The 27,147-nt window shown below is 40.7% G+C and overlaps 1 protein-coding gene across 1 annotated transcript in view; it reads left to right on the plus strand.

Annotated features, from left to right (window-relative positions):
• Positions 1–27,147, plus strand: part of LOC136859394 (autophagy-related protein 16-1) — a 118,373-nt gene that overhangs the window by 53,599 nt on the left and 37,627 nt on the right. The window contains exons 2-4 of the mRNA XM_067138695.2: positions 6,199–6,378; positions 16,789–16,873; positions 18,913–19,059. Coding sequence (XP_066994796.2) covers positions 6,199–6,378; positions 16,789–16,873; positions 18,913–19,059 — 412 coding nt within the window. The remainder of the gene's footprint in view (positions 1–6,198; positions 6,379–16,788; positions 16,874–18,912; positions 19,060–27,147) is intronic.

A 27,147-nucleotide genomic window follows, 5' to 3' on the forward strand; every position in this document is an offset into this window, starting at 1 on the left:
AATGCCGTTGGTACAGTCTGTGTTCACAGTGTGTCTCATCGCGTGCCACACATTGTTCATACAGTTTCTAATGACTATTGAACGTGTTGATGAGCAAAGGTTGCTGTAAGAACACAAAAATATAAGTTTTTTTATGGCGTTTTCGACATCATCATCGTGGGAGCAGTAAGAGTACGGAGTTTGACGAGAAATTAGGCGATCTCCGAATTGCTGAAGGGTAAGTCTGCTTCCATTGTCGTTGGAGGAGGGAATTTCTGGCATGACGACAACGGGGCAAATCCCGCACGAATGGCATCATAATGAGGTCTCTCTGAACTGCCTGATTCACCGTTGGATTATGTGCAGCATCCTCGACAAAATAAAGCCCCAGTCTGTCATGACCGGATACGACGCACCAAATCTTAACCACGATCACTGTGTAGTGATAACTGCAAAACGACATCAGGCCGTTCAAACCCGTTTTGTCGGTTGATGCAGAAGATGAATATGACTTTCATCTGAAAACCATATGTTGCGGAAGAAATCTGGATCCCCATACACCAGGGATAACACTCGTCAGCAATATTGTAATCGGGCTCGCTCATCCCTTTCTGTTAGACTGAGCAACTGGAATACGGTATGCAAATCAACCCAGCTCTGCAGAAATGAACCCACCGCTGAAATCACAATATGTCAAACTACTATATATACAATAAATACTTCATTGCTAGGGAAACGTGGACAGCAGATGAGCAATTATTCCAGTGTCATTTTCTGCCGCATACCCTATGTTCATCGTGAAAGCACAATTTGCGATACTAGTCGTGGTTCAGTTTTGAGGAAGTTCCTTTCACGTGGCAAAACCCAAAAGAATATCGTGTATATTTTTCTGAGCCATGAAAGTATCAATCTAAACTTGTTATTATTTCGTATGAGTGGCTCAAGAGTTTGGTTTGTCTTAAAATGAGTTAAAAATGTGATCACCGTCTGGACTCGAATCGGGTTCCCCTCTCGCTTTAGATGGAAGTGTTAACCAAGTCCACTAGGGCAGTCAGCACTCGTGATGGACACTTTTATAACTTTGGTGCTAAATTAGGTGTATTTGAAGACATCTGCTGGGCAAGAGCTGGATTTCTATGAAACGAAGTACCAATGCGCTGAATGTTCTCTCTTAGCCTCGCCAGAAACTATCTAAACATTTAAAAGAAATAGGCTCTTAAAGATATAAGCACTCAAATTGGAACCCTCTACTCCCTGTTAGGTTAAAACTTGGAAATAGCCTCACATGATATTGTCTTATAGATATCGAAACTCTATCTGGAACACTCTGATCCCTGTTATGTTGAAATTTATGAAATGGCTCTGAATGATCTCCTCTTAAAAATATCGGGATTCGAACTGGAAGCCTGTGCTCCCTGTTATTACAGTAATAAGTAGAAGTAGACCAGATCTTTATACATGTCTCAACTGTATATTATAAGGCAGTTTTTCAGACATACTGAACACTTTAACTTAGAATTATGGGTTCAATACGGTATTGTTATAAATTTCTTCTTCTACCATTTTTACCGGAATTGGATGGGGTCGCACATGTGGACTTGGTTTAGTTTTACGTCCAGGTCTCCCATCCTGACGTCAAGGAATATGTTCTACCACACGTGTTACTTCATTTCTTTGATGGGTTGTGTGTAAATGAAGATGTATGTGTTTCGATAAATGCCAACACGCAGCCCCAAAGGTTGGGGAATCAGCAAGACTCGACTAAAATCCTCAGTCTGGTTAGGGACCGGAACTCACTGTACTGATAACCACTGCGTTCACCATTCAGCCAAGGAGCCGGATTATTATAAATAATTATGTACCAGTATACGGGGTGTATCTAAATTATACCGACAAAAATTCAGGGATGCTATCCGTGTTATATACAGAACGATGGCACAAACCGATAGGTGAAGACAGTTTTTCTTTTCGGGGAAATTAGTTTACTTTGGTCACTTGCGGGCGCGCGATTCAAATTGACGAACTTCTCTTGCTTGCTGTGCCAGAGTGCAAATCGCTGCCTGTTGCTGTGCTTCTGGGAAGTGGGAAGGAAGTGAGGTTTATGATAGACGGAGACAGATATAATGCTTCGCGCTAATGCACAACTTTCTTCGTTCGACTAGTGCAGAGTATTATCCTTGTCTTTTACAGGCAATATTCACAGTTTGTTTATTAAGCAGCCGCAGTTTCACACACAGAACAAGAGCACACAGTAAATAAGACACACTTGTCAGTCAGGGAATGCACCTGATCATTTCTCCGCTCGTCTGTTATTCTCAGTAACGTTCTTTATTTTAACAAGCGCGAAGGTGTATCGCTGCCGCCACACGATCGTGCATTCCTGTATAAATACTGAACTAAATAAACGATACGCCGAATGGTTTGATTACAGTAAATCTTCAATATGCTCCCACCTTCTACTTCGATCTTCACGTAACAAGAAAAGTCCATGGGAGTTAAATCGGCCGAATGCGGAGGCCATTAAACTTGCTTACTACGGTCTACCCATATCCCTGGATAGTGATAATTCAAGTGTTGCGTGACACGGAGACTAAAATGCGGTGAAACGCCATTGTGGCATAGCCATATTCACTGCCGAATACCCAAAGGAATATCTTTCAATAATCCAGGCAGTGATTCTACTGAGAAACGGTAGCATAGCATTCCTCACCGTTCAAGTGAGGAGAAAGGACATACGGCCCAAGTAAAAAGTCACCAACTATACCGACCCAAATATTGGCACTAAACTGATGCTAAAATATGCGCGCTACTGTCACATGAGGGGTTTCTTCCGCCCTCCATCACGCAGACACCTGCCGATGGGCACGAAGGTAAAATTACTAGGGTGTCGGATGCCATAAATCAGCGCAGCTTCTCTTCTGTTACCAATTACTGTGTCGTAAGAAAAGTGAACATCAATCACTTCTTCGTTGGGTAGCGACACGGAGCTATTCTCACAAATTTATACCGTAAACGTAATAGCTAATATGGACAGAAAAGACTGTATACTGGGACTGGGAAGTGACTGCGCTAAACGAACGAGAAATTTGTATATTCGCACTGAGCATTATCTCTGTCTCCGGCTGTCATACACTCCACTTCCCCTCCCCTCCCCTCCCCTCCCCTCCCCTTCCCTCCCCACCCCACCCGTTCCCTTCCCTTCCCTTCCCTTCCCTTCCCTTCCCTTCCCTTCCCTTCCCTTCCCGGCAGCACAGCAGTGGGCAGCGATTTGCGCTCTGGTAGAGCAAATACGGCGAGTTCGACAATTTGAATCACGCGCCCGGAATTTACAAAGTAACGACATTTTCTCGAAAAGAAATGTTTTCTCCACCAGTCCGACTGTGCCACTGTTTTTGTTACGTAACATGAAGAGCATCCATGATTTTTTCTCGGTATAATTAAGATACATCCCGTTGTAATAAATATCCCATTATGTTCGCCAATCACCGTGGTCTAGCGTTAGTGTTTCTGGCTACAGTTGAAGTTTTATATCTAGTGGTGATCGGTTCGACATAACTGTATAACTGTATAACTGTATAACTGTATAACTGTATAACTGTATATTGATAACGGAAATCAAAATAGTTTAATGTTATTGCAAAAGCAATAACAACTAATGAACCAGTTTGCTGTCAAATCATTGCTGTGACGGTTATCATCATGCGTTAGAGAACCACCTGGAATGAAGATCCGAGATACGAACCTTCATTTTCAATTATATCGTAATCTAAATGACAGCAAGATGTTCGTATTAATCTGATCTTCCTTAACTTGAGACGGATGGTGAACTATCGCAGATTTATGTCTCCTCGCATATACAACAACACCGTAAGCATCACACTAGTAATATAAAATTAGAATTTCCTTCATCTCTGAGAAACATGAAATCTACCCAGTTATTAAATAAGAAACATTACATTTGTACCTGTGAATAATTGTAATGTTCCATTTCATGTTTGCATAAAGATATTTTTGAGGGATTCATCATGCATAGTTCATTCGCAGAGCTACGAGTACGTACATCGTCGGGGGATCAGATAGCAGAAGAGTAGGGAACACTTTGCTATATAGTATTACCATAATTCTTATCGTTCTGTTTCGATTTTATCCCCGGTTCCTTCCCGTTAACTCTGCCTTTCCCTCACCCCGCTTCCCCACATTACTACTTGCTTTCGTGCAGTATTACTTCTCTTCTTTCATCTCTGCTAGAAATTCTCTCTTATCAGATATTCCCACCCGTTCCTTGACTTTCCCTGGGGCCCTCTTCCTTCAAAGTTCATTTCGCATACGCCTCTCGTTGTTGCTATATCTCCATCCTGTTTGCATCACCAGGCCATCTTACACTTGCTACTTTTGGTCCGATGTACTCATCTCATTCTGTACTTTTTTATCTTATAAGTCACATTTTAATTAATATGAAACTTGTTGCATTAATCATAGCTTTGATTCAAATTAATTATATGTGTTGGTGACGGCTGTATTAGAAAATATAGTCTTTTGAAGGGGGCGAACATTTTAAAAACTCTTCGCTTATTTCGATAGCACTGCTGACGATCCAAATTGAGGAATAATATAATCTTATAATTGCCTTACCTGGTATTTGATGTATTTTCTTTGTTAATTGGTCCTATCTTGTGGTTTGTGTAAGGAAATTTAATGTGATGTTCCATCTACAAAAGTTCATAGTATTTGGCTGGTCATGTCAGTGTTGCACAGCACAGCTTAGTGTGTGAGGCCTTGTCACAGAACCACTTATGAAGATGTTCGTGCTAAGCCATGTTCCATCAAAGAACACGGGACTCAGCACTTGATGAATAGTAATACCGCCTCTCAGAGGTTCAGATCTGGTGAGAACTGAGCAGGGAACACATTGCTTACTCTTACTTGTGCCGGACTCCCTTTCATTGGTTTTTTGACTAGCTGACCTCTCTTGTTCAATTCTTATTTCTTTCTTACTTTAACTGTATTACGAGTATCTACCTGAGGTTAGCGATGTACTTTATGGCCTGTCTCTTTCGTAAATTTTCACTACGAGTATAATCTTTGAACTATTCCCGTCTCTCATCTTTTCCATGCAAGATGACAGCACAGATATGTCCTGCACCTTAGCTGATTGGTCACTGAAAAACCCTTCAGCTCAGAGGTTCTTGGGCTCTATTCCCATCCGGGGATTTTTATCCGCATCTGGTTCTCTCACTTGCGAACAGGGTGTTTATGTTTGTCTTCTTTATTTATATACATCATACCACTCTACCAACGATTACACAAACATGCAATAATGAAAACAACACCCCGCATGTAGTTGGCATCAGGAGACGCATTCATCCGTAAAACTGGCCAAGTTAAAGCCTAGTGACGAACCCTAAGTAATCGAAATAAGGCCAGGAAGAATGAGTGGCGCAAATAGGGGAGGGGAGGTGGAGATAACAGACATTCGACTCCAAAACCGAGTGCCCCGGATTCGAATCCTGGCGACGTCGAGTGAGATTTCAAGTACGATCAGCGCTTTGTAATAGAAAGGGCGACTAGCATGAAATCCCTGGCCAAGTCCTGAACTGAGTGTGGGGGCTCTATCGACCATGTATAAACGTGGAAAAGGATTAAAGGGAATGATGTAATTAAATTGAGAGTTTGTGGATTGGTTCCTATACTAATTTAAATCGTCCTGATCCCCTTCATTGTGGCCAGTGATTATTGGCAGGCATTTTACACGTTATGTAAAAAAAAAATAACGTGATGTTACGTGCCCACAGGATCCTTTATTGCTCCTGGGGACGATATTTCGTATTATCCGCTAATGGGCATATTCATTCCTGCCAATATGAAAACAAGTCGATTGGAGTAGATCGGAGAAAACCATGCGACGAAATTTTCGGTTCATCATTACCTTGGGTACTATAATTTCGTGATAAATTTGCGTCGCTCTTGAACGCTATGGGGATCTATATTGGATTTATACCACATAAATGTTGAACATTGGAGTAGTTTGTAAGAGCGTTGGGTAATCAACGAGACCATAAATTAACTTAGTGACTGATATTGTTATTTGATACTTTGTAAGTGTGAAAGAAAATAAACAGGGGCTCCCCTCTCTCTACCTTGTGAAATCAGATGCAAAACATGATTTATTTTAAAATTTTCCTAGTAGATACAGTTATTAATGCACATTGAATGTTTCAGGCACGCAAACGAAGTTTGCTGGCTCCAGCTGTAACGATTTAGTGACACTGGATAGTTCCGGATCTACCATAATCAGCGGTCACCTTGACAAGCGTGTGCGCTTTTGGGATACTCGGGCTGACCGCACTGCAGATGAAATAGCGCTTCAGGGAAAGGTCACTTCTTTGGATCTCTCCAAAGGTAAGTAGGACATGAGTGCGACATTCGGTACATTTCTTTAAAACATCAGCTCAAATATGTCAGTGTTTTACGTGATATTTGTTACCGCTCAATTAGAAATATGCAGTTAAGGAACAAAACATGTTTAGTAGAAGTCCTTTCAAAACATTCTTCATTGATTATGAAAATGTTTTATTAGTTGGACATTTCTGAGATATTCATTGAATTAAATTATGTGAATAACAAGCCCTCCAGGGATATGAGGCTAATATGAGAGGTTGAATGTTAGATGAACTTAAACATGTTACAATTACTCCATAATTGCCTTGTTTTCATTCAACACAGCGAGACTAATTGGGTGCTTATTAATTTATTGTAAAGTTCTGAAACCAAACTTTATCAAATCTAGATTTTTAAATGTTTAATGAGACGTTATTCAGATTTTTCTTTTCATCATATTTGGCATTCGGCTTTTCTCCAGAAAGTTTATTGCTGCTTAAAATCAGTAAACACAATTTTCCCCATTTTTCATTGATGTCCTAACATTTTCCTATTTGCACTTGTATATTTATCGAGAAACTCAATGACATTCCAGACATTCTGGATTGCCACAAGGATGAAGTTAATGAAAAATAACAAATTTAAATTTTAACATTAATATAATATAAATAACTCAAATTGAAGTTTAATAACACAACATATAGTCTACAGCATTAAACCGTTGTAAAAATAAAAAATTAAAGAACAATACATTCGTTATTAGGACAATAACGGTAATATAAAAGAAACTATTGGGAATAAAGATGTGATTTTAAAATAGACAAAGATCCTCATAAAGTGGTGATTATCAAAAGATTGATTCTGGACTTTTGTAAGCCTAATCTACTCCAGAAATTCATAAGAAGAACTTTTTATAATTCCACGTGCCCATACCATTAATCTCAGTAATTTCAGCTCTTCCAAATGGCACTTTTCCCTGAGAAATTCGATTGTAGGCGTGTAGAAGTTTCTCTTTTCAATGTTAACTTCCCCAGGCTGTCCGATATGATGCTCCGATTTGACTGTGGGATCGATTACGCAACCTTTTTTATACTGTTATATAATGCTATTATACCGTATAACAGGGAGAGGAGAAAAGGCAACAATGTCTAATAGGTTTGGCCATATAAAATCCGTAGATAGATCCCGAAATTAATACTACTGGAAGTTGGTGTCGTATTCTCAATGAGAGGAGGTAAGTTTGGTAGCCGAATAAATATATGCGTTAAGTAATACTGACTCCACGTCTGATCTTAGAAGATGAAGGCTGGATCACAAATTAAGAGATATTGGATCAAGTCGATGAGGTGAGAACGATTTGGAGATATTTGGCTGGAAGGAGAGAGATTGATAAGAGACACACCTAAATTTAGAACTCTTGGGAAAGTAAACATTTTTATTTGATATTAGGGGTTCAGTTGGAGAACTATTCCTCAGGAAAGAAGTGATGGAAGAAGACGGCAGGAACAAACTGAGAACTATATCAAGGAAATGTGCTAGATTATAATGTACTGAAAATAGATGCAGCCATCGATTTTCATGACATTTCGTTGTTACTCATACACGAACAATTGGAGATGCGCACTGAAGTAATGAAATAGTGGAAGTAACAGAGTTTAAAATTTTAACATTTATCTTCAATGATCTAGAAAATATTCCTTATATCTGAAATTTTTTCAACCGTATCAATAGATTTTACACTTTTCAACGCAAATTTTCTTAGGAGTACAGATAACGTTATATTCAAAATCTAATGGAACTTTTCTCGTACCGTACATGTTATAATGAATCGAAAAGATTGACGTACCGCTCTCCAAAAAGGCAATTATAAAGGTCTGACCAACTCTAAGTAATCCTCTCAAAACCCTTGTCAAATTCTGAAATCAATTTTGGGTACCGCATGTAAACATCTTCATCCAGTGCGTTATTATCTTCATTTTTACCTTGAGGCAGTTCGTCAACGTGTATCTGTCTTCTTCCTTTTTTCTTGCTAGTGGCTTTACGTCGCACCGACACAGATAGGTCATGTGGCGACGATGGGATAGGAAAGGCCTAGGAGTTGGAAGAAAGCGGCCATGGCCTTAATGAAGGTACAGCCTCAGCATTTTCCTGGAGTGAAAATGGGAAACCACGGAAAACCATCTTCAGGACTGCCGATAGTGGGATTCGAACCCACTATTTCCCGGATGCAAGCACACAGCCGCGCGTCCCTAACCGCACGGCCAACTAGCCCGATCTTTTTATTTTTTCAATATAAGTTGTTCTTCTGGGCCCTTAGCATTCCACTGCATGAATTAATTTTCGTTTTCGTTTGCTGACGAAACTTTCAAGCTATAAATTTCAATTTACGTTCAGTGTTAGTTGACAGCTGAGGGGGGAGTGGTAGGGGAGTAACCCTATTTAAATAGGCGTCTAAAAGAACGATTAAAATGCGAAATTTATTACCTTTCTTGTCAAGGTAGAAGAAAGCTTCAAGGGAGTAAAGAAGTGAACATTTATTAATTTTCTCGTTGTTGGGCCTTTGAGAAGATACCATTTCTGAAAACAACACACCTTATAAGTCACTTTTAGCAAATTCAAATCTGAATCCACATCGTTCTAAGACCTGAGGCCTAAATCTGAAACGGTGGTTGGTCTCTTTCTAGTGTGTTGTTATCTACATCGTTACCTTGAGGCAGTTCCTCAAAGTGTTTCTGTCATCTTTCTGCCTTGTCTTCTTTCGCTAGAAGTTGTTTTTCATGTGAGCCCTTAACCCTCCTCTGCATGAATTCATTTTCATTTCCGCTTGGTGACGAATATTTCAAGCTTTAACTTGCGTTCAGTGTCTTAAGTTTACCAACTATCTTAACTGGAGCTAATGGCCTAATACTCGTATGTGATGTGGTTTAATATTAGCTAAGATTTTAACATTCAACGACCGATCAAGGCGCAAGTATTCTTGCCCGACCGTAGGTCCGTAAAGTCTTGAGGTTGAGCCAGAAATAATGTGAGGTGGATGGCCCACGGAAAATAAACGGCGGTTGGTGCGCATGAACCTTGACGGCGTGGAAGAAGTATCTTTGATTGTAGAGTACATGTGTCTTATTGAAAATCGTACGATTCAAGTAGGAATCACTATGCGTTGTAGTTATTCAAGTAACAATTTTCTGTGATTCGAAATTTCTACATGGTCTGTTGATCTTTGACGAACAAACGCCCTAGCATGCATTGATTATGCAATCATTTTAACAGGTCTGTTGTGTGGGCTGTATACCTTACGCATTACGCCTGCACAGTTGCACAGATAGCAGCACTGCGCTCGTGAACTGTGCGCGAGGAGCTGAGGCAAATCACCGCCGAGATCTTACGGGCTCATGGATGTGAAACCCTTATTAAAACCTGGTTCTGTAAGTTACCTTGTAGGTTAATATCTGAGGAACTAATTTTTAGAACTTTCGCTAGAAGTTGTTATTCATCTGAGCCTTTAACCTTCCTCTGCATGAATTAATTTTCATTTCCGTTTGGTGACGAAAATTTCAAGCTTTAAGTTCAACTTGCGTTCAGTGTCTTAAGTTTACCAACTATTCTGTCCAGCTCCATGGCTAAATGGTTAGTGTGCTGGCCTTTGGTCACAGGGGTCCCGGGTGTGATTCCCGGCAGGATCGGGAATTTTAACCATCGTTGGTTAATTTCCCTAGCACGGGGGCTAGGTGTATGTGTTGTCTTAATCATCATTTCATCCTCATCACGATGCGCAGTTCGCCTACGGGAGTCAAATCAAAAGACCTGCACCTGGCGAGCCGAACCCGTCCTGGGATCTCCCGGCACTAAAAGCCATACGCTATTTCATTTTCAATCTCTTAGTCCTCCAGTACGGTGAACAACTTTTCCCATGGTAATCTGTCACATGCCTTCTATAGATATCGAACAAGTAGCTGTGCTGTTTGGGTCACATAGCTATCAGCTTGCATTCGGGAGATGGTGGATTCGAAACCCACTTTCGGCAGCCCTGAAGATGGTTTTCGCATGGCGTACCTTTTTCATACCAGGCCACGGTCGATTTCTTCTCTCTTCTAGCTCTTTCCTGTTCCATCGTCGCCATCAGACTTATCTGTGTCGGTGCGACTTAAAACAGTTTGAGTATATATATACCTTCTCCAGATCTCCTGAACACCTTCTGATAGTTACAGAATGGAATTACGTGCGATGTCTCCATACATGAACCAACCGAGCATGCTTAGGTTCATCTGAAACTTGTAGTGGGGCGAAGGAGAAACCCACTCCGCACTATAGAATTGCTGAGGAGCACCGCTGTAGGTGATTAGGACACGTTAGAGCAGCAACGCTTTGACCAGCTTGTGGACGGTTTTTATGAGGAGGGTCCAAGCATGCACCTAAAATGCTACTAAGGTACCCCCATACGAAGAATGTATTTGATAGATTTACAGGGAGATACACTTTCCAGCTGACTATCTCTTTATATTACTACTTGTACAGTAGAATTACGTATATTTTGATTTCTTAGGTGTGTACCATCATTCTCTGCTCCCAATAAACTGCTGGCAGGCGGTGTAGAAAGTTATAGCAGTATATTTAGTCAAATTTTCTTTTAGACGTATCTGCATTGCCTTAGTTGTAACATCATTTTCGTTTAAATTTGTCACTAGTTGTGTTCTTAATAAGAGGAATTGAAAAATCGCATGGTTTTTTGAGGAACCTCGACTTTGCAGATATGTTTGTTACCAAGTTATTTTATACTCATTCCAAATTGTTTAAGTATTTTGGGATAATATATTCAGTGAAATCTTTTCTGGCAAGACGCAGTGTTTATAGTGCACTGGCATGGACTAGAACAAATTTGTGACTTTTATGGACCTGTCTTATTATGATCCTTGGCTTTGCTTGCTATGACAATGTGAAAGTTACTGAGGTATAAGCGAAGCTAGTAATGCCATTCCAGTCTTTGTTGTGAATGATGTGAAGATTTCGCTTATAGGGTTGGTTGCTGCATGCATTTTAGCAGGCTTGGTAGACTAATTTTTAATAGCAGCTGCTGGCTGGGTGAGGAAAACAACGGGAAACTACTCCACTCCTCAGTTCCATAGTATGCCTCTTCATTGACGCCTAGGCCATCTATATAGGCTAATGGTAGATCTGTTGAGGATCCAACCAGCCTTCGGGAACAATACAGACATATTTAATGTGATTGAATATACGGCAGGAAACTATATATGACTCCAGGAGCAGTGCCCGTTATCAGAAAATTTGTTTGCTGGAATAATTACACAATGGTCACGACCATGACATCATGGCTTTTGATCAAATCAACGTCATACTACCATTCGAACATTCGATCAGAACACGTCTGTCTTGTTAGTATACTCGAGTTGCTATCCTTTGAGCCTTTGTGCCCGTCTCTAAGTCTGCAGAATATTGCTTCACTACTTTCTGCCTCATTCAGTTCTTTTCTCAGAGACATTTTATTCCCACAAACCTCACGTTTTATATACAAACAGTGAGTCTCAGCGTAAGGGTAATTTTGTGGATTCGGGTACGGCTATTCTAAGATCAGTGATAATCACACGGCAAATGTGACTAGCAGTTATAAATTGAACGTAAAAGGGCGGAGAAACGGGAAAACTTAACCAATAAGAAAGTTGTGTCCAAATGAAACTTATTTGAATGCAACTACATTGTAGAAGGCAATGAAGTTGTTGTCCTTTTTCCAGGAAGAATCCTTATCCATTTTGAAAGTAATGTAGCCTACACAATATTTAAACTAGGTAAGCACATTACAAATTTTTATTCTGACATATGACTAATAGCCTCCGTGACTCAGGTGGAAGCGCGCCGGCCTCTTACCGCTGGGTTCCGAAGTTCAAATCCCGGTCACTCCATGTGAGATTTGTGCTGGACAAAGCGGAGGCGGGACAGATTTTTCTCCTGGTACTCCGGTTTTTCCTGTCATGTTTCATTCCAGCAACACTCTTCCAATATCATTTCATTTGTCAGTCATTAATCAATGCCCCAGAAGAGTGCGACAGGCTTCGTCAGCCGACACAATTCGTATCGTCACCGCTAGATGGCGGCTTCATTCATTCCATTCCTGACCCGGTCAAATGACTGGAAACGCTGTGGATTTTCATTCCCATATGGCGTCACTAATACCATTTATTACTTTGATTTCTCTATAAAACTCATCTGGTTTTACCAGCACCACTTCCAGAATATTCTTCCCTCTAGTTGGTTCCATCATTTTCTGTATCATCTGCCCTTCCCATATCAAGTTATTTGCCATTTGTAGGTCATGCTTCCTGTCGTTCGCATTACCTTCCCAATTGACATTTTGGTAAATTGAGATCACCCGCTACAATCACGTTCCTTTTCATATCTTTTCCCACATAGCTGATTATCTTATAAAATCATTCTGAATCAGTGTCAGCGCTACACTTTGCCGGTCTGTACGCCCCAAAGACATCAAGTTGCGAATTATTTTCATAGATGAACCTTGCACCTAGAATTTCATCTCTGTCATCTTTAACTTTATAGTAGCTTACAAATTCTTCTCTCGCTAAGATGAATAATCCCCCTCTTATCCTGTCTATACTATACACCCTCCAGTTCCGTGAGAATATTTCTGCATCCATTATGTCATTTCTCAGCCATGACTCAACTCCTATTACAATATCTGGTAAGTATATATATATATATTAAATTACTCAATGCTACTCCATTTTTTACAATACTTTCACAGTTCAACACGAACATTTTTATGTCATCTCTACTTGACTTCCAGTACCCTGTACCCTCGGAATTTGTATTGTCTTTCTTACATTCTTTGATTCTCACGAAGATGAACCGGTGATGATGTTCCAGGGAATTTTAAATGGACACAAATTCTCTTGATTGTATACGTTTCAAACTCACGAAAGAGTGATCTTAACGACGGACAGAGTGTATTCTATTTCATTCCAATAGAGATGAAATTTTCTACATATATTTCAGATATGAGCACGTATACTTGAATTCAACGACAGTTGTATTTTGCTACCTGTTCGTTAAACATAAAAATATACTCATTTATCTATCAACTGGGCGAGTCAGCCGCGCCCGACGTTTTATGCCGTTAGGTATCCCACCGAACGTCACTGGTGTCGTTAAGGTCTATTCTCCTTTGCCGTAGACCAAGCAACAATCGCCTTTGATCAGTGGCGGCTGGTGGTATCTGAAGGTGGGTGTTGTACCAAAGTTTTCAGTGTGACATTTTTATATAAGGAGCTTACAGACATAACAACAAACTGTATTATCGTTAAGTAATGAACTAGTATAAATTCCTAATAAAACTGAAATATGTCTGGCAATAACAATACAGAAAATAAGAAGCTAATTATACACTATAAAACAGTTACTCTTAATAATGTTATTGGCTTTACGTCCCGCTAACAACTTATTTTATGGTTTTCGGAGACGCAGAGGTGCCGGAATTTAGTGTCGCAGGAGTTCTCTTACATGCCAGTAAATCTACTGAAACGAGGCTGATGTATTTGAGCAACTTCAAATACAATCTGAATGCCAGCGCCTCAACCGTCTGAGCCACTAGCAAGTCCCACTTGCTAGTCTCGTCCAACTCCCTGAGACCGATACTGGCGAGCGTGCTACCTGATGCTATACAGGCTTAGGCTCGTCCCTGCCGAGGTACATTGCGCCGCGCTGTCCGCTAGGGAGTTGCCGTAGGAGAGCAAACCCCCTGAGTTTGATTCGAAGCCGGCAGCGTTTATTGGTCCGCTAAGAAGCATTAGTAGAGCGAACGACCAAAGATGGTTGATTTTAATATGTTTTAGAATATTAGGTTCATTAACCCTTTAATAGTTATTGTTGCTCTGAAACAACGAGAATTTTATCGACATTATTGATTGTTACTTATCGGTAGTGTTGCTCTCAAGCAACATTCCCTAACTTCTGTACATAATGTAAATAAATATTGGTGAACACATCAGAGCATTGAGAGAGTTCAATTCGTGTAGGAAATATCCTTTGAACATGTTTCCTAGAAACTTCAGGTAACTGCCAATTAAAGGGTTAAACCAAAACATTAGAAGAAAAGACGAGAAATGAAGTGTAAAATTATTAGGAGTTGTGCAACACTGCAACGACATCACGCACCGCCCCTGCCTTTAATCACTCACGGCACCATTACCTTTGCAAAAACATGTACCGTATGCGACAGGCATTTACACAATGTATCAAACTGTCATACGGTTATGTAAAAAAGTACGTGCCAATTGTGAGCTTTCAGTAGGGTATGAAATGAACGCTAAGAGCGATGGCATACTGATAGAAATCGTGTGTGAATTTGTGAAGCGGATGTAGTAGTCCATCTAGTAGGCTTTCTGGAAACCTACTCGCTGGAGTCGCCGTGGTGTCATAGGTTAAGTGCGTTGCTGTTAATACAGCTGCGTATGGTAGGTGGGTTCGAATCCCACTTGACCCTGAAGATTTTACTCGCATTTTGTACTCCGGGAATCATCCACAAAGCCAAGGTGTCCGAATACCCGCACGTTGTGGGTTAATTAATTAATTAATTAATTAATTTTGGCACTATTCTAGGCCATTGGGGCTGCTTATGGGGATGTTTTTATAAGCAGGGTTGGACGAGGATAGAATAGTTGGGGGTTTAAATCCACTTGACCGAACAACAGCCTTTTAGCGCAGTAAGTGTTCGAATAGATGGCCTTCTACAGTAATGCACGTTTCAGCACGCCTTTGAACTGCCATTCGGGCTCCCTGTAGCATTGTAGGTGTTACGGATTCACATTCTTCCGTAATAAGGTTTCGAAGGCTTTCAGGACTTTCCGGTTGCTGAGCGTACACTACATCCTACAAATAGCCCCATAGGAAGAAGTCCACTGTCGTCAAATAGGGCTATCTAGCAGGCCGGGTGACAGGTCCTCCCCTTCCTGTCCATCGACCGGGATGTGTAACATTCAGGTAGTTGCGAACATCTGCTGACCTGTGAGGGGGAGCTCCGTCGTGTTGATACCACATGGTTACACGCTCATCCAGGGGCACATCCTCTAGCAGCGATGGTAGTTGATCTTGAAGTAACTGTAGGTGCCGGGCTCCTGACAAATGATCCTCAAAGAAATATGGTCCAATTAGGTGGTCACCCAGTATACCACACCAGACATTTACTCCCCATCGTGCCTGAAATTCTGATTGCCTTACCCAGTGGGGATTTTCAACACTCCAGTAGCGCATATTATGACGATTCACAAAGCCTTTATTATGAAATCGTGCCTTGTCCGAAAATGAAATATGAGATACAAACGCTGGATAATTTGCTCCTTGCGTTAGTGTCCACGCACAGAAATCAACACGAGTTTCGAAATCTTGATGTAGTTGCAGGTGATACGGACGAAAAAACCAAACTGGAATGCAATATCCTTACAACCGACGACTGGCTGATGTTGGCCTGTTGTGCTACTGCCCCGGGTACTTGTGTTAGGATTCTCCCGGAAAGTGTCCAAACCCATCTCAGCAGTTTCACCGGACGTAAGTGGTGCCTCTCTAACAGGACTTGTGACGAAGTTATACGCAAACGTCGCTTCACTCTCATAACGTATTTGTTTGTTGTCTGTGTGGAAGTCTTTCCTGGTACAAGCGCTGTGCTTCCTGTGCGTTCTGTCTTGCTTCGCCATAGATGAGGAGCATGTCAACATACTCATCTGCTGAATACATAGCGAGGAAATGACCAGGACTGTTAGGCTACATCAAGTGTCAGGCCACTACACATTCAACATGCATGCTACTGGTCGAGTGTGGCACGAATGGCCTCTTATTTGATCCTCAAAGTTTAAAATGTGAATAAAAATATTTATCGCTCGTGGGATTCGGACCCACCTACCAACTCAATATCCGCCAACATACCCGTGGTTAATCCACTACACCACGGTGACTGTTGCCTCCAGATTATCAGAAATCTTACTTGGTGTAAAGCTACGTCGCGCTTCACAAACTCACACACGTTTTCTATCAGTATGCTGTCGCCTTTAGCGATAATTTAATAACCAATCGAAACCTTATAAATGGCACGTACATTTTACTTAACCGTATGGCAGTTTGATGTATTGTATAAATACCTGTCGCATACATGGTTTTTCGAAAGTCGTGCAGTGATAAGTGCTTTATAGGGGACTGTAGCTTGGTATACGGCAAAAGAAAATCTACTATCATCCCACTGACGTTCGTTGGGATGCCTAGAAGCAGAAACGTCAGGTGCGGCTGAGTCATCCGATATATCTTCTTCAGCTCAGTAGATGATTTAATTATGTGTTCTGATTACTGGTCCTTACTTGATTATCTCCAGATACAGAGCAAAAAGTGCTGCAATATTTTTATTTGTTGTGTTTCCAGACGCTTACTACCTGCTGGCATGTGTTCGTGATAACAGTCTTAAGATGTTGGATCTGCGAATGAAACAAGTCGTTGGCGATTTTGGGTGAGTATTATATTAATATATACTTGCTTTATATTGAATGTGAAGAAAATTTAAATATACGTATTTGATTAATAAACTCTATGTTCGATCATGTTGCACAGTATAACTACGAAGTGTTAGTGGCGTGTTCACGTGGTCTTTGAGTTGGAAACAAGGGCAAGATTGTCCACATAGTTGACATTTGCTGATATCACTTGGTATGTGATAGCGAGTGTTGTGCAGGTCTTAACTGTGGACCCCATGAGTTGAAAACCTTGCGTAAGTGCGAGGCGTTTCCACAAATCTCTTATCATGGCTTCGGTGCCATATACATGTTCCTAGGTGTTTGGATAGTATCTCTTACACTCTCTATTACTCTACGGGATGCCAGGGTATCATGTTTTCTAGGAATAAAGTTTCATTAGCCATTAGCTATATTAACCTGACTTCGGAGATTCTCTTCAGGTACTTTTCAGATTTTCTCTATTCTCCGTAGGTTTGCCTTGGATAGTGCCAGATTTGTGGTATGTCATTAGGTTGCAACTGGTGTTAGTTTAATCCTGAAGAGTGTCATAGTTCTATCTATTGAGGCGTTGTGGTTTTGGCATTTTGTAGATTGAGTTAATTGCTGATATCGATATTTCTTTTACATGTTGTGTGAAGGTGGAGCCAGTAGTCTGAAGCGTCATTCCTAGATAGGAGGGAAGGAATTGTAGTTGTGTGTCACCACATGTAAATTTGTCTTTCATAGAAAGCCTCCTTGTCCTTCTCAATTACTTGATATTTGTCGTGGTGCCGTTGATAGTTATGCAGTCTCTCAGATTGTTGAGTGCTATCTGCAGGTCAGGGCTATCCCTGGATAACAGTGCCATGTCGACTGCATACATTACAAATTTCACATTTATAGTGTCAGCAGTGTGCAATGTGTATGCTGTTGTTGAGTTTAAGAGCTCATGGGTACTCTTGAAGGACTCCTTTCTTCTGCTTAACTGACTGTGTCACTGATGTGTCATCGTTGTTTATTAAATTAACGTTTAAGTTTTCAGCGTCTCCACCATGTATTCCGAGTAGTCTAGCATAGTTACAAGCTGCTGGATCAGTTTTCTCCGATGCAATAATAATAATAATAATAATAATAATAATAATAATAATAATAATAATAATAATAATAATAATGGAACAACCTTGTTCAGAAATAAATTGAAGTTATCCCATTCAGAAGAATTGTGTTTGACTCTATGGTGGTCACAGTTAGTATAATTAATCTGCTGTGAGAACTGCTGCTAATTACATTGGAAGTGTTTTCTGTCTCTGCATCTGCTGCAGAGGGTCGACTCACTGCTCACACCAGGTATTCCCACGAAAATTGGAATAGCTGATAGTAAGTAAATTTTATTGTCGCAGTTGATAATGAGTTTGAAAGTCCATTTGTCAATGAATCAATTCTTTTGGACTTCGGGAACACTTGAAACTTTGTAACACCTATTTGCTGCAGTTTCTGATAACTCTACTTATGGAATGATTTAATTCCTAGATCCTGACGCATCTTTTTGGATGTGTTTTACAGGTACCAAGTGCTTCTTGACAAAATAGCGTTTCATCATCAAAGTCTATTTTGTCTACCAAAGGGTCAGCTAATGCTTTATGGAGAAATATTGAGAATATTTATTTCACGTACAATTTACAATTGCTAGACCTCTTACCGTCGAGGTGAATGTAACATTAGTAGATTTATTCGCTGCAAGTCTAGTTATGTTTCTGACACTCCTTGTGATAAGGAGATGTATACTATTAGGTGCTTTATTTTTTTTGTAAAGAGGTGTGATTTGTAAAGGGAAGGTCAGCATTGGGATATGCGGTATGAAGGCATGATTTGCTAATATTTATTTTATCCCGCATGGGTTACTTCTTCGTTCTTCGATTTTGTGAAAAAATTATAACATGTTAATGATTTTGTCTTAGATCAGACGGAATTACTTATTTCTGAATGCTATATTATAATATATGAAAGCAGCATGAAAAAATATGTAATATTGATTAACATTTCGGTTTTGTTTCAGGGCGGAAGATTTCAAAGTTGGGTGTGACTGGTCACGTGCTGCTTTCAGTCCAGATGGCCAGTACATTGCAGCAGGCTCAGCTGACGGTTCCGTTTTCGTGTGGAACGTTGGCACCGCCAAAGTGGAAACCGTACTCAAAGAACACACGTAAGTCAACCTTCCTTAATACTAGGGGCGTTCCATATTTAATGCAACACATTTTATTTCTCGGCCTTTTTCGGTTTAAAAACATTGGAATTTTGTTTGAAACATCTTTGAATATTCCCGCTTCGTCTCGTAGAGTTTTATTAATTTCCGATAGGTGGCAGCGCTAAAACTAGCCTTAAAAATAGCGTCTGTTATGGAGGTGTGTACCAAACGGAGAGTAGTTATTGAGTTTCTTTGGTGGAAAACCAGGGCGCACGGATCAATGCCAAACACATCGCTGCTGAACTTGACGTCGCTATTGGTAGTGCTGACACACTTATCCACCAGTTGGAGTATTCAAAATTTTGTTCCCGCTGGGTTCCTCGACACCTAACGGAAGACGATAAAGAACAAAGAAGAAACATCTGTGCGGAATTGCTTGCTCGTTAGGAGGCTGAAGGTGACAATTTCGTGTCAAACTTTGTCACTAGCGATGAAACATGGGCTCATCACTTCGAAACGAAAACAAAATGGCAATCCATGGACTGGCGCCAAACTAACGCTCCGACGAAAAGTTCTAAACCGTACCCTCAGCTGGTACGGACTCTTAAATGGTTATCCTGTCCGATGTCGTCCCTCGTGGTGAAACGATCAGTTCTGAAGTGTATTGTGCTACTCTAAGGAAATTGAAGAAACGACTTCAGCGTATTCGTGGCCACAAAAATGCAAACGAAATTATCTTTCTCCACGATAACCTAAGACCTCAAACAATTATGCGCACCCGACAGGAGCTCACAAAACTTCAGTGGACTGTTCTTCCTCATCCACCTTGCAGCCTAGATCTCGCGCCTCCTGACTTCCATCTGTTTAGACCAATGAAGGATGCACTCCGCGGGAAATATTACGTGGATGATGAGGAAGTTATCGATGCAGTACGACGTTGGCTCCGACATCGACCAGTCGAGTGGTTCCATGCAGCCATACAGGCCCTCACATTACGGTGACGTAAGGCAGTAGCATTGAACGGAGATTATGTTGAAAAATAAGGTATTGTACCGAAAGGATTGGGGAATAACATGGTGTATTTGAATCCTCAATAAAACCAAACTGCTTTTAGAAAAAAACATGTGTTATAGAGTGAACTCCCTTAAGATGAATGTTTTATTTATTTCATACTATGTCGAATTTCGTGTGTTTACACGTGGAAAATGGAATTTTACGGTACTCTTGTTATTTACGGAACTCGGTTGCTTCCACATAGATATTTTGTCAGTGCTCTTAAAAAGTTACATAGGCACTTGCCAGATGGCTACACTGCGTCATTTGGGCGAGTTAATACATCTGTCGACTGATCCTTGAATAATATTGCTTCTTTCATGGATGACGTCGAATCTTTAAATGGACTTTGCGTAATGTGTTAATCTTCGTATTATTTAGATACAAATAAAAGAGTACGAAATATAATATATACGTAAAGAGGGCAACAGTGTTTCACATATTCTATTCGAACTCCGAGCTTACCATATCTTAATTCATACGCGAAACCTCTCTTTATGCTGTTGTAATGTAAATAACTATTTTCATTAAACTCTCTGCATTATGAGTGATTTACATTTCGCATATGTACTGTTGTCGGAAGTTTATGAACAGTTTCTACAAAGCCATGTGCATTTGTTAGTGAATCTTTTTACTATCACTAAACAGTCGATGGTTTGTGAGATTTTGCATTTCTGCACTTACCCGAATTAGGGCCGCGGTCGCTATATTTTCAATCGTAGCACTTTCCCATTTCAGTGCTGTCGCTGGAAACACATTGAAAAGGTGTCTCATTTCCAGTACCAAAGTTGCTGGCCAACACAAGACTAGGATCCAAATGTAGAGAGCCCTGCAAGAAGTATGTTTCTAATATCAAAACACCGAGCTCGATAGCTGCAGTCGCTTAAGTGCGGCCAGTATCAAGTAATCGGGAGATAGTGGGTTCGAGCCCCACTGTCGGCAGCCCTGACGATGGTTTTCCGTGGTTTCCCATTTTCACACCAGGCAAATGCCGGGGCTGTACCTTAATTAAGGCCACGGCCGCTTCCTTCCAATTCCTAGGCCTTTCCTATCCCATCGTCGCCATAAGACATATCTGTGTCGGTGCGACGTAAAGCAAATAGCAAAGAAAAATAAAATAAAATCAAAACATCTTATGTACAGTACGGATCCATTGCTCGCCTTTGGTCACAGGGGTCCCGGGTTCGATTCCCGGCTGGCTCGGGAATTTTAACCATCATTGGTTAATTTTGTTGGCACGGGGGTTGGGTGTATGTGTCGTCTTCGTCATCATTTCATCCTCTTCACGACGCGCAGGGATGAACAAGAAAGAAAAAGAAAACAGTCACATAACATCAAGCCAGCTCCTAAAACAAATCAAAAGACCTGCACCTGGTGAACCGAACTTGTCCTCGGACACTCCCGGCAATAAAATTCATACGCCATTCCATTTTACGTACAACCGTTACCTTTGATTCGAAACGCGTTGGCCTGTCGTGTCGTGAAGTATTATGTGCTGTCGGTGCTGCCTTGCGTTATCGAAGGATGGGCACCAATGGCTTCAGCGATGAACCGACTGCAGGCCTTTTAAACGTGGGTGTATCACAGGCTATTGATACTGCCATGGATCGACCACGTCACCAGCGTTGAGGTGCTCCGTTATTCCGGGAAATGATGCGAAGTCTTGACGTTTGCAAAATGTGGGAAAGCAGCCTATTTCAGTTACATCATCCGAAATGAGAGTTACAGCTTGGTATAGCTTGATACAGATGATCATAGAAGGCAGGTTAGGTGGAAGATATGGGCATGGATGGCGGACATTATTATGGACGCAGAACCTCCTGCTATGGTTCGACACCCATATACGGTAATCATGATATACGAACCATAGAAGAGAGTTCAGGAGAAATAGCGGTGAAAAATCGGTGTGGGTCATTGTTGATAGAACGATTGAGGGAAAATGGGGAACAAGGAATTGTTCCAGAGGAGGGGGAGGTTAGAGGAAAGGGGAAATTAGGAAAGGAAATGTAGAGTAGAGGATAGGAAAAGGTGGAACAGAGTCATGAGAGGGAGAGAAGGGGCAAGCCAGGGAAGGTAAAGGAGACCAGGATGGCAGGGGATCTAATGAGGTGGATGGGGTGGAGGCTCTGGTTATTGGGGTGACTCTTATAATTAGGCACGTGGGCAAAAGGTGTGAAGGAAAGGGAACCACTGTAGAGTGTAATCCAGGAATTAGGTTAAGGCAGATTTTGAAGAAAGTAGAAAGAAAGGTGGAGGGTAAGGAAAATGCAGTAGTTTTTTACGTTCGTACCAAGGTAACGTAAAGCGGAATATATATCAACATAGGTGGGGATACGAGCGATCTGACTGCCGTAGTGCGGGAGAAATTTAAGGGAACGGAGATTTCATTGTTATCAATGGGATGCTGATGGAGGGTGATCGGGCATTTAACTGAGGCTATGGAGTGGGTATGTCGGAAATTGTGTGAGAGATCTGTAGATCCTAATGGGTACGTAGGAGATATGATTCTGTGCTGAGATGGCCATCGATAGAATCGCCTCGGTACATATAAGTTCGTGAGGTTTGACCAGAAGGTTTATAGCGAAGTACACTGGGGGAAAAGGGATGGGCTAGAGAGTGGTGATGAGAGTACAAATGAGTTGGAAATCAAGTATCTGAAGGAAATCGGCCGTACACCAGAAGACACCGAAGAGACTTGGATAATGGACTGACTAAATTGATCCTATGCGATCATGAAAGTGGAAGAAGAGGAAGAGGAATAAGTTAAAATAAGTTGTAGTGAATAAATCTGTAGAAACTTAGTACGTCATTGTTATGTTGTGGTAAAAGAGCCAAGGGAAAACCATTTACAATATTGTCTTTCGATGATTGTTCAGTAGCTGTGTAAGTACAAGTGATGTATTCGTCTATTTCAACTATTGTAGAAACACCTAGAAAAATCGGGCTTGGGACATGCGTGAGGCTGAAAAGAACTTAACAGTACGAACTTTTTTTGATTAGATTCTAAAGACAAAAATAATCTATTAGTATGAACCCAGGATTACCTAAATAGGGAACATGCATGATCCGGGGTTTTAATTAAAAATATGCTAATCTGATTCAAAATTGTATGCAGAATTCAAGAATGTGATCAGAATGTACAAATAATAACTCCAAACATGATAAAAATCTACGAAAATGTCACGTCACGCAAGTACGCGATCTCATTGGCATGACGTCATCGTACAGGTTGACTGAATTAGCAGACGAAATAACACATAGTGTGCTGTGAGAAGCAGGATACACTTCGCGTATTTCACTTTACGTTAGTGTCTAGTATGGTTAAATTCGAGGTCTATACATTGGATAATAATCTGAGTGGTATATTTTAGACTTAAAATGAATCCTGCGCAGACAGTGAGGCAGAAAACTTATAAATGGTGTAGAGTTCCGATGTGCAATAGCACATCGCATAACATACGAAACAAATTGTTTATAAACGTTCCAAAGACGCTAAAACTAGGGAGAAATGGATTTTGGCGAGCTGGAGAAATGCTGGTGATATATCGGAAAAGTCTACAGTTTATTTTTTTGAAGATTTTAACGTAAGATGAATTTTTTTGAATTTTCAAATCACTTTTCCATGTCAGCTGTTCTAGTGGTAAAACTTTAAATTTTAATGTATGATGCTTTATTTAAATGCTTCAATTACATCTTGGAATATGAAAGTAATAAACAGTGCATTAAATAATGCTGATTATTAAAGTATTCTCCAAACCTAACCTATGTTTTGGGTGATCCATGTCAAGATAATAAATCAAAGAGGTTATGAACCATTTTGACAGCTCTAATTCTACCAATATATCTTGGCATGGGACAGTTATGTATGTCTTTATTGAAGAGCTTAATTGGTAAAGAAATTTAGGCTATATCTAAATACTCTATAATGTAACAAAGAATAGGTGTGTACATCATGAAAGGAAACAACGTGAATTTAACAAATGTATAACTCTACACAAAACCAATGCTTGTCTGTTGGGGTCTTATAAGTTAACAATGCTCAATTATAATAATTATCATAATATTAATGAAATAAATAACATAATTGCACACAGGTGAAAATAGTGATGTAGGTGTTTAAAATATTATCCAACTTAGCCTAAGTTTTAGGTTATACAAGCCAAGTCAATAAACCGAAGGGTAAAAATACCGCGCGAGTTGGCCGTGCGGTTAGGAGCGCGCAGCTGTGAGCTCGCATCCGGGAGATAGTGGGTTTTGAACCCCACTGCCGGCAGCCCTGAAGATGGTTTTCCGTGGTTTCCCATTTTCACACCTGATATGCTGTACCTAAGGCCACGGCCGCTTTGTTCCCATTCCTAGGCCTTTCCTGCCCCATCGTCGCCATAAGACCTATATGTGACGGTGTGACGTAAAGCAAACAGCAAAAAAAAAAAAAAAAAAAAAAATGTAAAATTCACAGCACCCAAAGACATTCCTGTATTGAGCGACTAAAATGTCACCAGGACACTTTTCTTTCCTGATATGCTCAGCTTGTTAAAAGCCAAATGTAATTAATGTTACTGGCTTCACGCCCCGCTAACTACTTCTACGATTTTCGGAGACGCCGATGTGCAGGAATTTAGTCCTGCAGGAGTTATTTTACGTGCCAGTAAATCTACCGACACGAGGCTGACGTATTTGAGCACCTTCAACTACCACCGGACTGAACCAGGATCGAACCTGCCAAGTTGGGGTCAAAAGGCCAGCACCTCAACAGTCTGAACCACTCAGCCTGACTTGTGAAAACTAGATGAAGTCATATTTATCTTTATCATGTTTAACTTTTTCCCTCCACAAATATATTTAATTCTCTTTCATGGGCCCCGGAAGTGGGTAGGCCAGTTGTCCCAACCATAAATATTTTTTTTTTTTGGGAATGATAGATTATAGCCCTATAGTACTATGATCTTTCTTTCCTTCTTTTTTTCTTTCTTAATCAGTTTCTCCTTCAGGGTTGGTTTTCTCTCGGACTCAGCGAGGGATTTCACCTCTACCACTTCAAGGACAGTGTCCTGGAACGTGAGACTTTGAGTATGGTGATGAACTGGTGAGGAGGGCCATTACCTCGCCCAGGCGGCCTCACCTGTTATGCTCAACAGGGGCCTTGTTGGAGGATGGGAGGATCGGAAGGGATAGACAAGGAAGAGGGAAGGAAACGGCCGTGGCCTTAGGTGCCTGGAGGAGAAGTAGGAAAATACGAAAAACCACTTCGAGGATGGCTGAGGTGAGATTCGAAACCCTTCTACTCAGTTGACCTCCCGAGGCTGAGTAGACCCCGTTCCAGCCCTCGTACTATTTGTTTTCAACTTTCATGGCAGAGCCGGGAATCGAAACCGGGCCTCCGGGAGTGGCACACATTAACCACTACACCACAGAAGCGGACTAATACTATAATGCTACCTATATGTTTATGTTAGTGCTGAAATCCGATTTATTACTTTACTAATGCTGAATGCCCGAAAATATAATGTTATTCTTTAATAGGGGAATCAGTCTAGAAGGAAATGTTGAAAGTGATGTGATATCTATCCAGGTTCGTTGTTATCCTAATACTATGGGTTACAGTACATTGCACGTATATAAAAGACGCCACTTACAAACTTGCTTGTTATCCGCGAATTTCTGCGGCCACAAAAGTCACTATTTTTCAAGAATGATGACATTTACACATGATAGATTGTCTGATTGTGCTGTTTTGAACCTTTCTTCTGTCATTTTGAAGTTATTCGCTATCATGAATAATAAACAATCGGCTTTTAGCAACGGCTGATGCACAACGGCTGGTAGAGCTGCATGCGGTACTGGATCGTGACGTCACAGCGCGCCGCTTACGTCAGAGGCCGTTTCACTCGCCTTGCGGAAAGGCATTATTAAATATTTTTTAATGGTAGAAAACAAGGCAACATACCACAATGTAATACGTTTACGTACTATTTCATTGGTGTACTTTTCAAAAAAAATATTTTTGAAAATGATGCATGTTCCCAAATTGGGCACTACGTAAGATCCATAATCATGATATCCCCATCAGACCCATAGTATATGTTAGAAACAGCCCAATCTAAGAAAACGGCTAAATTTATACAAATAATTAAAAAATAACATTTCAAATTTAATAGTTCATCAGGTTTGGATACTGCCATAGATTTTTGTAATACAACAAAAAAATATTGGACATGAATACAATACGTAGTTTTGATGTCTAGGATATGTATACGAACTAGCCAATCATTGAAACTATAAATACCGAGTAAGCGGCCGCGTGACTTGGGTCACATAGCTATCAACTTGTATTTGGAAGATAGTGGGTTAGAAGCCCACTGTCGGCAGCCCTGAAGGTGGTTTTCCATGGTTTCCCATTTTCACACCAGTCAGATGCTGGGGCTGTACCTTAATTAAGACCACGGTCGCTTCCTTCCCACTCCTAGCTTTTCCCTGTCCCATCGTCACCATTAGACCTATCTGCATCGGTGCGACGTAAAGCAAGTTGTAAAGAAACTATAAACATCGTAAGGAGGAATTTAAGAAAAATACAGTTGATTAAATAAGGTGTAAATTGATAATTTATTAGTATAATAACTTTCGTATTGGAAAACATTGATTTTATGTTTAGTAACAATATCTATAAACAGCCTAAAATATTAGCTATGGGCACATTGGCATCTGGAATTTTAGCGAATATCTGTATGGACGATTTAAAACATAACCAAATAGTAAATAAAATACAGGGACTAGACAAATGGTTTAGATGTATAGATGACATATTTGTGATCATCAATGAACAAGAGGTAAAATCTAATGACCTTTTAAAACAGTTGAAAGCTTTTAATAAGCATATTACCGGGCGAGTTGGCCGTGCGATTAGAGGCGCACGGCTGTGAGCTTGCATCCGGGAGATAGCGGGTTCGAATCCCACTGTGGGTAGCCCTGACGATGGGTTCTCGTGGTTTCCCATTTTCACACCAGGCAAATGCTGGGGATGTAGGTTCATTAAGGTCACGGCCGCGTCCTTCC

The sequence above is a fragment of the Anabrus simplex genome, chromosome 1, assembly GCF_040414725.1.
Source record: "Anabrus simplex isolate iqAnaSimp1 chromosome 1, ASM4041472v1, whole genome shotgun sequence".
NCBI lineage: Eukaryota > Metazoa > Arthropoda > Insecta > Orthoptera > Tettigoniidae > Anabrus > Anabrus simplex.